General features: G+C 46.6%; 1 protein-coding gene across 1 annotated transcript; it reads right to left on the reverse strand.

The window, feature by feature from the left end:
• Nucleotides 1-1,315: 1,315 nt before the first annotated feature.
• Nucleotides 1,316-14,104, reverse strand: Ndufaf1 (NADH dehydrogenase (ubiquinone) complex I, assembly factor 1). The gene is made up of 5 exons (XM_005381284.2): nt 14,017-14,104; nt 7,684-8,331; nt 6,740-6,925; nt 2,279-2,353; nt 1,316-1,677 (listed from the first exon to the last, which is right to left on the reverse strand). Exons 2-5 carry the CDS (start codon nt 8,254-8,256, stop codon nt 1,528-1,530), a joined length of 984 nt encoding a protein of 327 aa, XP_005381341.1. The 5' UTR covers nt 8,257-8,331; nt 14,017-14,104; the 3' UTR covers nt 1,316-1,527.
• Nucleotides 14,105-17,138: the final 3,034 nt, after the last annotated feature.

Genomic DNA, 17,138 nt, shown 5'->3' on the forward strand with positions numbered 1-17,138 from the left:
CTCAGGTTTTGGTTTTGATTTTTTTTTTTTGAGACAGGGTCTCATGATGCAGTTCAGGCTCACCCTGAACTCACTATGTAGCCCAGGCTTGAGTTGAAACTAGTAGTGATCCTCCTGCCTCAGCCTCCCAGGTGTTTGGGTTACAGGTATGTTGCCACCATGTCCAGCTTAGGTTTTATTACACTTACTGTTTTGCATCTATTTTCAGAATATGGCACATGCCTGATTACTGGAAAAAAAAAAAAATCAGATTTTCCTACCAAGGCACAAAGATCCAATCAAATCCCCTGGAAGCTGGGTGTGGTGGTACCTGTAGCCCCAGTACTCTGAGAGGGCTAAGGCAGGAGGATCATAAGTTTGAGCCCAGCCTGAAGGAGTGTTCATGCATTTTGGGGGACAAGCTCTCCACTGAGTATTCCATTTCTTAGTAACTTCTACATTGTCCTTATCAGTAAGGAAATACAAGAAACTGAAATGGAAGAAATGGTCGAAAGGCATCAACCGGCATCTGAGACTCTGCCTTCTCAAATATAAAATCTCTGCAATAGGAGCCATTCTGACAAAAACACGGTAATTACATCAATGCTAGCAACCTAAGAGATAGCATCTGGTTTCATGATGTGTCCCCTGATCTGGTCTCTTACTGACAGCATTTAGCCTTGGCCTTAGTCACTTTTCTCATTGCTGAGACAAAATAGACACCAAGTTAAAGGAGGAAAGGTTTATTTGGATTACAGTTCATAGAGGTTTCGGTCCATAGCTGGCTCCAAGGCAGGGCAGCAGGGCAGCACGGCGGAGGCACATCACAGAGAGCAAACAGTCTATCACGAGGCAGGGAATGCAGAAGGCAAGTGACAGCAACAGTAGCAGCTACCGCTTCTTTAGGGGTTTTTTTGGTACCAGAAATCAAACTCAGTAGCACGAGCTTGCCAGCCAGGCACTTATGCCACTGAGCTATATCCCCGCACCTAGCCTCCCTTCCAGGCTATCCGCCCCTTGGGTGATGGCACCCACACCCAGGGTGGGCCTTCCCATTATCCACACCCAGAACTATGCCAAAGCAATCAGTGCACTAATTTAGTATCATATACCCTTAATCCTAGTATCATGTGCCCTAGATCCAGCCACCTCCAGAAAACCCCAGCTATGACTGCATGAGACTTTAGGGGGACTTCTAGACATGAGCGATAATATCCTGTTTTAAGGAATACATACCAGCAATTCACTGGATGCCATTAGGTTTTGTTTTGTTTTTGTTTTTGGTCTTTTTGAGACAGGGTCTATGTAGTTCAGGCTGGCCTTGAACTTGCAGCAATCCTCCTGCCTCAGCCTCCCAAGTGCTGGGATTATAGGCATGTGCCACCACTACGGGCGCCACTAGTTTTTATTTTGGGCTGAACTGCATTTTGGTTGTGGGCCCTGGGTTTCAGCCCCAACACCACAAAACACTTACTTTTTTTTCTTGTATCACTGTGGTTGCTACTGTTATCACTAGTTTAACAAAACAAAACTGCCATACACTCTTTCTTATCTAAAGAGTCTTGGGTTAAGCACCGGAGAATTTTCATAAGCAAATTCTTCTGTGTGGGCTGGGTCAGTAAACACACCAATAAAATCTATTTCCAGGAAGAATGGACCATCTACTTTATCAGCCAGGGTGAATCCTATAGAAGAAATCTAAATTGAAATAGAAAAATTGATTAAAGTCTTACAACTGATGTACCACTGTCCCTGAGTCTTTATGCTCTAAGCCTCAGCAAGGACACAGCAGTTGGCATGTGTGGGAGCAAATTAGAAGACATTCTTCTAATGACAGACTGCTCTCCCCCCGTTAGGTGGGCTACTTGAGAGTAGGAAGGACAACAGGAATGCCTAACGGAGACGCCTTAAGCTCTTCTCCTTTTGCTTGTTTGAGACAGGGTCTCACTATGTACTTCAGGCTGCCCTTGAGCTCACTAATGTAGCCCACGCTGGCCTCCAACTTCCATGTGATCCTCCTGCCTCAGCCTCTTGACTGCTCGGATTACGAGTGTGTACCACCACACCCAGCACTGGAGCTCCTCTGAACTCTTGTTTGAAAGCAAAAATAAATTGCAGGCACACTGAAAAGATGACAATAATGTTCCAGCAGGATGGAGTTAGCTCACAGAGCAAGTCTGACAGGGCACAAACGGAATTTCATCTGTCAGCTTCCCAAAATGAGCTGGGCTTGTCCTCATGGGGGTCGTCGTTATACTACAATATCATCCTGGCGGAGAAGTACAGGAAAAAACCTTACCTTGTCAAGCATAAGCTTGTACTGGGCATCCCGGATTCTTCCTTTGTTTGAGAAGAAAAATTTAGAAAATGGAATCTGAAAGAAAAGATTTACTTTATAGCTGAGAAATAAGCAATTGAGGCATCTGTATGGAATTGCAATGATGAAAGAATAGTTTAAATTTCATTATTAAATCATTTAAAATAACACAATATGAGAAGCTGTTTGGATCAAAGACACAAGGGCATGAACCCAGGACTTTGTGCATGCATGGCAAGTGCTCTGACAGTGACACCCCCAGCCCCAAGACAGACACTTCTAAAACCTGTGGGCATTGTGGCACACACCAGTAATGCCAGCACTCAAGAGGCTGAGGCAGTAATTGCAAATTCATAAGCCTGGACTGCATCACAAGACTTTTGTCTCAAAAAAGAGAGAAAAAAAAAAAAAAAAAAAAAAAAAAAACAGGGTGCAGCAGTACACATCTGTAATCACTGGGGAGGCTGAAGCAAGAGGGCTGCAAGTTTGAAGTTTGCCAGGGCAATTTAGTCTCTAAATAAATAGCTGGGGATGTAGCACAATGCTTCCTCATTCAATACTCTATAGTGCAAAACAAAACAAAAAACAAAAACCTAGAAAACACATTGAAAACTTTTCTAAGCCAGCAGTCCCAAAGGAAAAGTGATAGAGTACAAATTATAGCTGACAACAAAGACAGAAAATAAACTAAGAAAAAAGTACTTGTAACATGGACAAGAGAATAGTATCCTAAACAGCTTTTACAAATAATTAAGAAAGGGGCCGTGTATGGTGGTGCATGGCTGTAATCTCAGCACTTGGGAGGCTGAGGCAGGAGGATTGCTGTATGTGTGAGGTCAAGCTGGGCTCCACAGTGAGTTCAAGATCAGCCTGAACTGCATAGCAAGACCCTGTCTCAAAAAAACCCCCAAAAGACGCTTAAGAAAAATATTAAACAATCAAACGGAAAAATGGGGATGGAGAGAAACAAGCACTCTTTTTAGAGGGAGGGTGGCTCAGCACCCCTATTGTAGAGGGAGCTGGCAAGTGGGCCAGGCGGCATTCTGAGATGGCCTTGACAATTCCCCCCCACTGGTACACACTCCTCCCAAGTATCCAATCAAATACTGATCTCAGCTGCAGTACAGGGATTACGCCGATAGAGTTAAGGCTCCAAGGCAGTCAGCCTCACTCAGGAAATTGCCCTGTGCACACATGACAAGCACGTGAACCCATGAAGAGGACCAGTGAAAGAGGAGCGTGAGAGCTGGGGGAAGGTGACGCTCCAGAGTCTCACCTGGTGAACAGCAAGGCCAGGAAGACTTCAGCTCTACAATCACAAGGAAGGGAATTTGCCTAAGAACCAAAATAAGCTAAGACAGTCTTCCCCAGAAATGTCAGGGAGGAGCACAACCCAGCAGACAAGAACTGAGGCCAGGCATGGTGGCCTGAAAGCCCAGCACGCAGGAGAGTGAGGCAGGAGGATCGATGCAAGTTTGAGGCTGGCCTGTTTTACGTAGTGTGTTTAAGACCAGCCTCAACTGGCCTCATTCAGGAATGAGTAAAATCTAGCACCAGGCACCACTTCTGCCTGCTGAAGGGTTTTGTGTTTTTTTGGTTTTTTTTTTCGTTTTTCTCCAGTACCGGGAACCGAACTCACGACCTTGCACTTGCCATGCAGGCGCTTTGCCGCTGAGCTAAATCCCCAGCCCCAGTGCTGAAGGGTTTTAAGGCACCAGTTTGTTCATGTCATAAACCATGGGACCCTGTCTCAAAAACAAAACAAAATAAAACACTAAGAAAAAAAACTGGCCAGCCAAGCCTGCTAGCACACATCTGTAATCCAGCACTCTGGGAGGCTGAGACAGGAGGCCTGTGAATTCAAGCCCACCCTGGGCAACTTAGCAACTTAGCAAGACCCTGTCTCAAAATGAAAAATAAAAAGGGCTGGAGTGCAAAGGCCCTCAGTTCAATCCCCAGTACAAAAAAAACCAAACTGACTAGGAGCCAGGCATAGCAGTACACACCTGGGATCAAGCGGGAGGCCAGCCTGGACTATACGGCAAGACCCTGTCTCAAATGAGAAAAAGTAATAACCAACTATGGAACACAACCACAACATGTCAGAACTTAGAACCTACCAAACTATAAGCAAACAAATGTGTGTTGTCGTAAGATGTTAAATTTGTGATAATTTGTTATACATGACAGAAAAATAACACAATGCTGTACAGCAAAATTTGAAATGCTGTAACTTTGACCTACCAACTACAATCCTAGTACTCAGGTTGAGGCAGGAGGATTGCTGAGTTTGAGGCCTGCCTGGACTACATAGTGAGATCAAGGCCAGCCTGGACTACATAGTGAGACCTTACCTCAAAAAAAACAAACAAACAAACGTATGACAAATAAGCTGACAAATAAAGATACAGGGTTTTTTTAATAGTAAAAAAATAAAAAGGAAAAAATCAGCTAAATTATGGTGCATCCATACAACTGAACATCTGGCTGTGGTTAAAATGAAATAGATCTATACAAGACACAACGGGAAAACCTCTGTGATGTATTCTTAATAAGAAACCGAGATATAGATAAAGCTGAGTAGGTGGCTCAGTACAGCTCATGCTTAACATGTGCAAGGCCCTGCTTTCCATCCTAGCACCACAAAAAATAAATAAAAAATAGAAATTCACTCTAAATAAAAATTGAAGTCTAAATGTACTGATATTACCAAACATACTTTAAAATGAGTTAAAAAGAACACAGGCCCGGTAGCACAGGCCTGTAATCCCAGCACTCCAGAGGCTGAGGCAGGAGGATCACAGGAGGAACTCAGTGACTTGCTGGTGCAATCCTGGTCCTCGCTCCCTGCAGGCCAGTGAAGAGGAAGGCAGCTGGAATAACCCAAATACACGGCCAGAGTGAGGTGGAAAAGCTGGAAATGGCCACAGGCCCATATGGGGGCGTTCTGGAAGCAGAGGTGAGGGGGACTTGCGAACAGACTGGATGTGAGACGAAGGAGAGGGAGGCATCCAAGCTGATCCTGGGTTTATGACATGTACAAACTGGTGCCTTAAAACCCTTCAGCAAGCCGGGCGTGGTGGCACACGCCTGTAATCCCAGTACTCGGGAGGCTGAGGCAGCAGGATCGTTGTTGTGAGTTCGAGGCCAGCCTGGGCTACAAAGTGAGCTCAAGGCCAGCCTGAACTGCGTAGCGAGACCCTGTCTCAAAAAAAGACAAAAAAAAAAAAAAAAAAAAAAAAAAAACCTTCAGCAGGCAGAAGTGGTGCCTGGTGCTAGATTTTACTCATTCCTGAACGAGGCCAGGTTAGTACTCCTCAACTCCTTCTGTGTGTGCTGGGATCAACCAGCAGAGCCTCCACCACGGAGCTCCTGCCCTAGAGTAATAAATTCATAAACATAAGAAGGGCGTTTGCTTTTCAGCAGTACTAGAGATTGAACCCAGGGCCTTGTACATATTGGCAAGTTCAATTCCCGGTACCAAAACAAAAAAGAGAAGTTGAGAAATTTTCATGATGTAAAGTATTTCTTCTTTTTTTTAGTATGTGTGCTGACGAATCAAGCATGAGTATTGCTCCTTTTTAAGGGAACCTTTCTACTAAGCTATCATTCTAACTTAGAGTTGACAGCCGGGTGTGGTGGTGCATACTTGTAATCCCAAGCCCTCGGGAGGCTGAGGCAGGAAGATAGCTGCAAGTTTAAGATCAGCCTGGGCTACAAAGTGAGCTCAAGGCCAGCCTGAATTGCATAGTGAGGTCCTCTCTCAAAAAAACAAAACAACAAAAAAAAAAACAAGCCCACTTAGTAGAGTTGCCTGACCGTAACATAAACTTTAGAAACACCTAACTGGGTTTGGTGGCACATGTCTGTAATGCCAACTATTCAGAGCCTGAGGCAGGAGTATCACAAGCTTAAGGCCAGCCTGGGAAATTTAGTAAGACTCTGCCTCAAATTAAAAAAAAATAAAAAGGGCTGAGGGAATAGCTCATGGGTAGAGCAGCTTGCCTAGCATGTGTGGAGTTCTGGGTTCAAACCCCACTGCTGCCGAGAGAGAGAGAGAGAGAGAGAGAGACAGAGAGAGAGAGAGACAGAGACAGAGACAGAGACAGAGACAGAGACAGAAGGAGAGAAGGAGAGAAAGGAGAGGAGGAGAGGAGAGGAAGAGAGGGGAGACGGAGGGGGAGGGGGGAGAGGGAGAAAGAGACATCTACTAGGGTACAGAGCAGAGTGGCAGTGACTTAGCATGGATCTGGCTGTGTCCTTGTCAGAAACATTTACTGGTTAGTAAGCTAATGTGTACTAATTAAGGGAAACGCCATTCGTGTAAGTCTTCCTTCTACCCACCCCTAATAGCCCTCTGAGCAAGGGTTAGTGCCAAAAAGAAAGCTGTAACATGACACAGTCTCAAGGGCAGGGCTCACACAAACAGAGGCCTGCACTTACCTTGACCTCCTGCCAGTAGGGCCCGCCGCGGGTGTACATGAAGTAGCTGTACATCTGGTCCTTGCTCTGGATGAAGTCCTTCTGCTCCCGGATGTTCACCATCCAAGGCCGCCCATCGCCACGGACGCGGAGGTACAGACTGTTGTACTGGGACCAGTCGTAACACATCCTCCTCTCAAAGGCACCCTGAGTACAAGGCCAAGGCAGTTTAACGTCGTCCTTAAGTTTCTTTTACTTTTTTCCTTTTTAAGACACGGTCTTGCTATGCAGTTCAGGCTGGCCTCAAACTCACTATGTAGTCCAGCCTGCCTTTGAATTCCAAGGCAGACTAACAAACTATCATGTATCAGGGAATTAAAGATACACAATAACTACATACAATGTGCTACTACAGATGGGCTTCTTGAACAGAAAAAGAGTATTACTGAAAAAAAAATATTACTGTAAAAACTGAAGAAATCCAAATACAGTCTGGAGTTTAGTTAGCAGCAACGTGCCACAGTTAGTTTCCTCGTCATGGCAAGCGTAGGGTAATAATCTGTACTACGATTATAGCTGGGAAAGAGGTACACGAGAACTCTCTGCGCTACCTTTGTAATTGCAATTGTTCTATAAATCAACAATTCCTCTAAAATAAAAAGCCCACTCAAAAAAGAAAAAAAGCCACCAAAGTGGATCTGGTGGCAGAAGAAACACCAGTCTCCAAATATCACCCAGAGCTCTAACAGCTGGGGAGCCCTCCCATAGCAGTGCTCCTCCCTGCACAAAACAGTGCCAGGAACAAGGACTCCTCCTCAGGAACCACATTCTGTGCCCCGAAAGATGCCATATACAGCACGCCAGGTGCGCTCCTTTACAGAAACAATGGCGCTGTGAGCATCCGGGGATAGAAGTCCGCCCAGGGCACCAACGACACCGCTCCCCAACCCCCCCACCTCACCTACCCGGACCACCCGGGATATCATCGCACAGAACCCACTCTGGCTGCTCTCCCCGTCCTTGGGGGGCTCGGAGCTCAGCGTCCCATATAGCAATGCACTTTGGTTGTTCTTGCCCATTTTCAAGAACACTTCGCTTCTGCCTCCAATCGTCTTATCGGAGGTCACGACCCACTTGTCCAAGTCCTCTTTGCCTCGGAACTGCCAGACGACCCTGGTTTGCTCCAGCAGGACCTTGTGCAGGGGGCGGCCTTCTGGGCCCACCCAGTGATTCAGGACCTCATCCTTCAAGCGTCTCAAGTGGTCCTTTACTTCGTCTCTAATGGCTTTATCAAAACTCACTTCAGGCTGTTCTTCAGAAGACGGTACATCCAAAGTGACTTCCTTCGGCTCATGTCCTTGCAAACCCTCTTCGGGCCTGCTCTGCTGGGAGGCTCTGCCAGGACTGGCACCCGGCTTTTGAAGGCTCCTGGAACAATAGGCTGCGACAAGACCTGGAGGCAGACGCAGGGCCGCGCATGGCTTCAGGCACTTTCTAGGAGCGTTGGTGCTGCTCAGGAATCTGCAGACCAAAGCCATGCTATGAAAAGGGCAAAGTGTACACTTCACCCCAGTTCAGAGGGGAGGAGCCTTTAGCAAATAGCCTGATCCCACCTGTGACAGAAAAGACAATGAAAGTCGGCAGTACGGCACCCAATGCATCACAATTTCAAATTCAACAGGGGTCAGTATTAGGATACTTCAAACACATTTTCTAATTCTAAAAACATTCATTCAGTGCCTGTTATGTGCAGAGCATTGTAGTACACATTGCAAAAAATACCAAGATAACTAAAATTAGCCCCCATAAAACAACAAAAAAGGTCTCAGCTTCCTCAAAATGCTGATCAACCCAAAAATAATTCAAGTATGTGCCAAATGCTACTCGAAGATGTTGTATCAACTTTTTTGTTGTTTTTTGGTTTTTTTTTTGAGACAGAGTCTCACTATATAGTTCAGGCCAGGCTTGAACTCACAGTGATCCTCCTACCTCAGCCTCCCAAGTGTTGGGATTACAGGTATGCAATACCATGCCCGGCAGATGGATCAACTTTAAATTTTTACACTGGATTTTTAAAGAAATAGTAGGTTCTAAAAAAGTAAAATACCCAAGTAATTCAATGTAGGACCTAGGCCAATTGACTTTCAGTGTGAGCAATTCTTAATAAAAAGAGGTGAGTTGGGCATGTTGGCACATGCCTCTAATTCCAGCATTCTGGGCTGGGCATGGTGGCGCACTCCTATAATTCTAGCACTAGGGAGGCTGAGGCAGGAGGATCGTTGTGAGTTCAAGACCAACCTGGGCTACAAAGAGAGCTGAAGGCCAGCCTGAACTGCATAGTGAGACCCTCTCTCCAAAATGACCAAAAAAAAACCCAAAAAACAAAAAACAAAAAAAAAACCACACACACATACACACACACACACACACACACACACACAAAACAACAGCATTCTGGGAGGCGGAGGCAAGAAGACTGCAAACTTGATCCCTATCTGGGCAACTTAACAACTCAGTGAGACCCTGTCTCAAAACAAAAAATTGTTTTTTTCTTTTGCTTTTTCAGAAAGGTCTTGGTATATAGCCCAGGCTGGCCTCAAACTCTCCATGATCCTTCTGCCTCAGTCTCCCAAGATGTGGCATTATAGGCGTGTGCCAAACCTGTCTAAAAATTGTTTTTAAAAGGGGACTGGGATGTAGATCAGTGTGAAAGCCCTGGTTTTAGTACCCATTACTCAAAAAAACAAAACAAAACAAAAAAAAAAACAAACACAAAACACCGAAAAACAGCACTCGGGAGGCTGAGGCAGGAGGATTGCTGCAAGTTCAAGACCAGCCTGGGCCACAAAGTGAGCTCAAGGCCAGCCTGAACTACATAGAGAGACCCTGTCTCAAAAAGACAAAAAAAAGTACAGGAGTCCTATAGTGAGCACTGTATGTGGAATCAGAGACCTGAATGCAAACACCTGGTTCTGGTTCTGCCTATTTATAGGCTGTGAATATATGAGTACTGCGGTTTCATAGGACTAAACCTAATAAAACTGTTTAGCCTCCGGTAAACAAACCAGTTGCTTTTCTATCCCCAGTTCTGAGGTTAAACCCTTTTTACTAAGCTGCATCCCCAGTCATTAAACTGCCAGGCTCAGCTCAAACTTGGAATCCTCCTGCCTCGGCCTCCCAGTATACTAGGATCAGAGGCATGAGCACCCATGCCTGGCTCCAGTCCACCTTTGAGGTTTCTCTTTCCTCAGGAGTGAGGTCCCTATCTACCCCGGGAAGTTCTTCTGTACATCCTATGGAATGACATCTGTAAGAGGTTTATTGGATTCAGCAAGTCTGATGAGATCCCCAAGTTACTTCATACTTAAAATCTCCTAGTCCAAGGCCCACACAGGTAATCAGGTTCTTGTATCAGTCACTATTTAAGCTCCTCAAAGATAGAACTTGCCGGGCATGATGGTGCACACCTGTAATCCCTTACTAGGGAGGCTGAGTCAGGTAGATCACCACCAGCTGGAGGCCAGCCTGAACTACACAGCAAGGCTCTGTCTCCCAACATAAACAATAAAAGACAAAAATCCAACAATCCAGCTCACCTGTTAGGTGCTAAGAATGCACATCAAAATGGCACCAGGCCCCACAGGACTTGTTATCCTTGGAAAACACCCCCTCCTCACTGCATGGATGGGGTGGGAAACCCGCTCCTCTCCCATATCCAGGCACACCACTGCTGCCTGTAGCCTTGCACCCGCCTGGCATGTGGAAGGGCCTCAGGTACAGAACTGATCTCGTCTCTTAAAACATTAGAGCCTCTTAAATGGTTGAAAGTGTAACTCCATGGTAGAAGATGTGCCCTGGGTTCAATGTCCAGCACCAAAAAAGAAACTAAAATGCTAAAGGCCAGCAGTTCCCACAGGTCTCGGGCTCCTCCAGATGCATTCTGCTTGTGTCTCCAACCCAGTCAGAACGTGCCTGTCTGACGAGCGCCACCAACACACTGTCCTTGGGCTGCAGGCCGTGGCCGATGGCTGCTCCTAGGCCAGGAATGGCTCCCACCAACCCTGCCTGGCTCGGTCTGGACATCGCCTCCTCCAAAAGCCCTCCCTGAGTTCCCACTTCCTCCAAGACCAGTGCTGTTTGGCTGCTTCCCTGGGGCCGCATTTTGCCTGCTGTGGTTTACTGACCATTTCCTCTGTCAATCTCCCCTTAGACCGGAAGCATCGTGAGGGCAGAGTCCCTCCCCACTGTGCCGCCCTGGGTCCCAGTGCGTGACAGCGTGCAGGAGGAGGCTTCTCATATTTGAACAAACATCTCCACATTTCTGCACCTCTGCCGCAAGCAGGGCTTCTCTCACTCTAAAGGGCCGTGAACCACTTGAAAAGTGTGCAAAATACAATTCTGATTCAGCACATGTGGCTGAAGGCCTGAGAGTCCACGTTTCTAACAACGCTCCTTGTTGGCCCACCGAGAACATTAAATAGTAAAGTCCTGACTCTGGTCATCTCCCTGATGCTAATCTTCTCCATCCTCTGTCTGGAACCAGAGGGATTTTTCTAGATATGATGGCATTTCCTATACTACTTCAGCCACTCCTAGAATGTGAGCTCCTAAACACACACACGGCCTCCTCACAATGCCTCTCCTGGTCTGACAGCTCACAGTGCTACTAACCACCTCAGCTAGAGCAAGACCATCTGAATCAAGTCACTGTTCAGACCGAGAACAGGTTCAGGGCTGGGGGTGTACCTCAGAAGCAGAACAATCAAGTTTGAGTTTGAGCCCCTGCACTAAAACATAAAAAATATAAAAACAGAAGTCAGGCGTGGTGGCACACACCTGTAATCCCAGCACTCAGGAGGCTGAGGCAGGAGGATTGCTGCAAGTGTGAGACCAGCCTGGGCTACCAAGTAAGCTCAAGGCCAGCCTGAACCGCACAGCGAGACCCTGTCTCAAAAAGACAAATAAAATAAAATAAAAATAAAAATAAAAATAAAAATACCATGGCATTTGCTTTGCTTCTGCTCTTCTCCCTGTCATCACTTCTACCTCTACCTCCTGACAGTGAGCCCCATAAAATCACTGAGCCGAAATGTACACCCAGCCCCCTCTCCCTGCCCCTCTTGCTGAGACACCCCAAGCTCCCCATGCTGTGCATTCTCCATCATGAGAGGTAACAGACTGTTGTAGTTTGGGGTTTTGCAAGGGGAACAATCAAGGACACATAATTTGTAGGATTATTTTATAATAGTCACCCAAACCAAATAAGAAGAGTGCAGAAAACCTCTCCACACACTAAAGACCAAAAGAATCCAGCTGAGGGCCTGGATCCCACAGCAATGCCCTGCATGAGTCCAGCTGAAGAGCTAGACCCCATAACAATGCTTCCCACGAGTCCAGCTGGAGGCCAAGAGCCCATGTCTCATGCAGGCCTGTTTCAAGGATCTGCGCTGGGAAGGTCCAAAGGTCAATGGTGGAAGCTAGAAAATCTGTGCCAGCGGGGTGAAGGACCGTGCCAGCAGGCTGAGGGATCTGCACTGGAGCCAGGAAGCAACACTCAAGATAAGGACCAGAGCCCCCTGAAAAGTACCACAGCCATCCTCAGTGACAGCAAGGTCCCAAGCTGCTCAGATGATGATAACAGCGCAGTTCAGCAGAAAAGCCAAGGTGACAAGCTCCTCCCAAGAGCCAGCAGCTCCCAACAGCTTCTAAACTTTTTCCTCTCCAGTTCTGCCCTTTACACTTCGGGCAACAATCCTCAGGTGGGCCTCCCACACCCAGCACCATGCTCCTTCAGTTCAGATGGGTGTTACAAGTTGACCACCAGCTGTCAATCCACCACACAGACCCGATCTGTTCAATTCCACACCTGTTCCCCGAAGGCCGTGACAGGGCACTGACGCCGCTCTCTTTGCATGCTCATGAGAACCTGTACAGACCTCTCAAGTACAGTGGAACCAAGCCTGGTGTGGGGGCCCAGAGCTATAATCTCAGTATGTGGGAGGCTGATGCAGGACAATGGTGAGCTGGAAGCCAGCCTGGGCTACATAGGGAATCTCTTGTCTCAACAAGCCTAAAACCCCCACAACTGCATGTGCACTAATGTTACAAGTATAAAAGTACACAAACATGGAGGGAAAGAAAGCTTAAAGTGTAGGGTGCGATTATGAGTAACATGGCTTACCATTTTCTAAACCCTCAATAGCGTTGTTACTCCTTTAATAACACTACAGATGTAATTATGTTTTCTTTTGAATTGGGCTGAGGGCCTGAGAGTCCACATTTCTAACAACACTCCTTGTTGGCTCACAGAGAACACTATGTTGCCCAGACTGATCTTGACTTCTTGGGCTCAAGAGATCTTCCTGCCTCAGTCTCCTGAGTAGCTGGGACTACAAGCTGGAATGCCATCAAACCTGGTAGAGTTTCATTTTTTTTTTTTTTTTAACCAAGATACATAAAGTCAAACCTAGTTACCCAACAATGATGGGCAGAGGTTAGCAGTAAATTTTAGTAACAGGATCCACGCAGTTAGTAGTATTCATAAAGACTGTAAATTCTGCCAGGTGTGGGGACACACACCTGAAACCTCAGCATTCTGGGAGGCTGAGCCAGAAGGTTTGTAAAATCGAGTCCAGTATTTACAGCCAATTTAAGACTCAGCAAAACCTTCTCAAAGAAAAACAAACAAACAAAACAGGTGATGAGCTCAGTGTAAAGGCTCTGCGTTCAATTAAAAAAAAAAAGAATTAAAAAAAATTGTAAATCCAGGGAGACTGAGGCAAGAGGATCTCTGTGCATTGGAGGCCAGCCTCGGCTACATAATGAGTTCAACGCCAGCCTGAACTACTTTAGGAGACCCTGTCTCAATGATAAAACAAAGCATAAACAAAAGAAGAAAACCAATTGGGCGCGGTGATTTACTGGCTGTTATCCTAACTACGAGGGAGGCTGAGGCAGGAGGATCGCAAATTCTAACCCAGGCTGGGCAATTTAGCAAGACTTTGTCTCTAAAAATAAAAATAAAAAAAGCCTGGGATGTAGCTCAGTGGCAGAGTGCCCCATGTTCGTTCCCTCTTACTAAAATAAATAAGTACTGCTTATTTAACGCCACCGTGGACTGCACAGCAAGACACTATCTCAAAAAAATAAAAAAATAAAAATAATAGATAAAGATTTGGAAAAGGGGGTTCCATGATTACTCGAGGTCACACAGCTAGTGGCAAAACTAACCCTGCAGCTCTCCACTCGGGCCGGAGGAGAGGCACAGTTCGCGAGGGAGCAGCCCCATCAACGCTCACCTGCCAGTCCTGCGTCGCCTCCCAGGTCCCCGACGTCCCACAGTTGCAGCCTCTGCTCACCTTCGCCGAGGCTAAGCGAAGCTTCCGCCCGGGTCCGCCACTCTTTGCCGCCCGGCCCTCCACTATTCCGGTATAGGTCCATCTGGATTTTTTTCCCTTCCGGGCGCCAAATAGGAGATTCAGCATTAAAGTTCCTCCCCTGGGCAGAGTTCCGGGAAGGGTGGCGAGGATCCCAAAGCCCGAAGACTTGAGGGCACTGACGGCCTTCCATTCCGCAGAAGGCCCGACCTCTACTCCCCTTCATTTTTTCTGCCCTTTGTGAGAAACAGAAGAATTCCGAGAAGCTTTCCTCCTCTCGCCCACAGGCTGCAGACTCCACCACTGTCCCTGTCAAGTAGGACGTCATTAGCGCCCTTCATCCCAGGCGCCGGGGTCCCCAGGAGCAGTCGGTGGCCTCGGGAGGACGTCTCTCCGCGGTGGAGACCGCAGTCAGCGGGCAGCAGCCTGCCCCGCCGGCCTGCCCCGCCGGCCTGCCCCGCCTCCCGACAGGGGCGCTGGGCCCGGTGCGCGCCGTGTTATCCAGGGCTTCCGAGAGGGCACCCAACGCTGCTGCCGTTTCCCGGTTTCCTCCATCGCCAGTTTCCAGCCACCTCCTCTTCCTTCTTAAAATTCTGCTTCGACTTCTCTGGACTCCGCACTTAAGGCCTGGATCCTTCCAGTCCTCCCTCCTCGCTGACTTCCTCTTCCACCACCTTAAGTGTCTCCAGAGCCTAAGCTACACACACCTTTTCTCTAGTTTCCAATAGGCGCTTTCTAGACAATTCGATAACTTCTTTCCCTAAACCCCAGGATACATTTCGAATGCTTGCAGCAGTTCCAGAGGTGGGACCCAGCACTTCCAATTTGATGTGTGAAACTAAACATACCATATTTCCCCATATTAATTCCTCTTCTTAGCGTCTTGCTTTCTTATGCTCTGATACTGAGAGTTGAACCCAAGGCTTTCACTCTGAACTGCATCCCCAACCCTTTTTTATTTTGAGATGGGGTCTCACCAAGTGCTCTAGACTGGGTTCAAACTGGAGATCGTCCTCCTCAGCCTCCTAGGGTGCTGGTATTGCAAGTGTGCCCCAAGCATCTTCCCTATTTCTGTAAATGCCCACATCCTCCTAGGCTGGAGATCCTTGGTTGCTCTGAAGATCTGCTCTCACTGATCCTAAATCCTATTGAGTTCCCTTTGCTGGCTTTGATCTTTTGGTCTCTCCTCTGCAAACCTAGTGATGCCCTCATAGTTATTGTCCTTATACAACTTTCCTTCCAGCTACTGATTGTCCTACTTGGGACACATTAACAGTTTGCCTAATAAATCGTACACACATGTTTAAATACCACATTATTTCTCTGGTGTGAGAAACTGAAAGGGTAAATAAGGGCCAGAATTGATATTGGGAAATAGGAAGAAAATTTTCAAATGGGAAGGGGAACAAGGGAGGGGGAGGAGGAAAGGAAGGAAGGGAAAAGAGAAGAAAAGAGAATAAAAGGAAAAAAAATGGAAACAAAGCTTTTATAATTAAGGAAAGGAAGAGGGGTTGAAGGGAAGGGAGGTAATTGGGGAAAAAAGAATCAAGATATGGTATGTAGAGTTACAAACTTCCTGTGATGAATGTGATCATTACGTATATCTAATTACTTTTTTTTTGTTATCAGAAATTGAACTGATACACTTGCCAGGTAGGCCCTGTGCCACTATATATCCCTGACTGTTATGTATATCTAAAATGTACCAATAAAATTAATTTTTAAAAAGTTTATCGCCGGGCATGGTGGCACACACCTGTAATCCCAGCACTCAGGAGGCTGAGGCAGGAGGATCATTGCCAGTTTAAGGCCAGGCTGGGCTACAAAGTAAGCTCAAGGCCAGTCTGAACTACATAGTGAGACCCTGTCTCAAAAAGACAGGAAAAGGAAAAAAGGAAAGAAAAAAGACTAGTAAAAGTTTATCTATTTCTATTTTTAAAATGTAAAGCCCAGGCCGGGTGTGGTGGCACACACCTGTAATCCCAGCACTCAGGAAGCTGAGGCACGAGGACTGCTGCAAGTTGGAGGCCAGCCTGGGCTACAAAGTGAATTCAAGGCCATCCTGAACTGCATAGCAAAACCCTGTCTCAAAAAGACAAGGAAAAAAGAAGTAAAGCCCAAAGATAAATACTATATTCCTTTTGGCCTCCAAATGTGCCACTGAATAAATTCTAAGCCTTCCATAATCTCCTACTCCTTCTATGCTATCCATATTTATCTCATCCCAACTGGTATCTGCTAAACCATAATTGATACTCCTCATAAAGAGTTAGATTTTCTCTGCTCAGCACCCACTCCTTCCCCATTCCAACCCTTGGGTACCTGACCTTCCACCCTTGAGCTAATTAGCCCGGGGGTAGGCAGCTGATCTGTACTGGGCCACACAGGCCATTCTGAAGGATTTTCTGAATTAGAGATGAAAAGGCCCTTTTAATCCCGGTGGCTCCTGCTAAATCGCCTATTAATATTGGGGAGCCAACTGGTATCAAAGGATAAAATAAATTCCAGTTAACATGGATGTTGCCAGTTCTAGTCGTTCCCAAAGTTCAGCTATGTTTATGCTCCCTCCCATGGGTTGTCCTTGAATTCTAAGCACCAGTAAATTTCCCTTAGTTAAATGAATGAATTGAGTTTCTGTTACTTGCAACCAGTGGTTGCTCATAGATACCCTGAGCCTACATGTTCAGAAGACACTAAATCCGCACTCTGGGGAGAGACAGGGATGGGAAAGATGAGCAATGACTGCCAAAGTACAGTTAGTAGGAGCAAGGGGTTCAAGAGTGCTATTGCATAATAGGGTGATTATAGGTAATAATAATGTACTGGAGGGGCTGGGGATTTAGCTCAGCGGCACAGCGCCTGCCTGGCAAGTGCAAGGTCGTGAGTTCGATTCCCAGTACCGGAGGATTGCTGCAACTTTTTTTTTTGGTTTTTTTTGTTGTTGTTGTTTGATTGCTGCAAGTTTGAGACCAGCCTGGGCTACAAGGTGAGCTCAAGGCCAGCCTGAACTGTATAGTGAAACCTTGTCTCAAAAAAACTAAATA

The sequence above is a fragment of the Chinchilla lanigera genome, unplaced genomic scaffold (assembly GCF_000276665.1).
Source record: "Chinchilla lanigera isolate Chin_1 unplaced genomic scaffold, ChiLan1.0 scaffold00015, whole genome shotgun sequence".
Classification (NCBI taxonomy): Eukaryota; Metazoa; Chordata; class Mammalia; order Rodentia; family Chinchillidae; genus Chinchilla; species Chinchilla lanigera.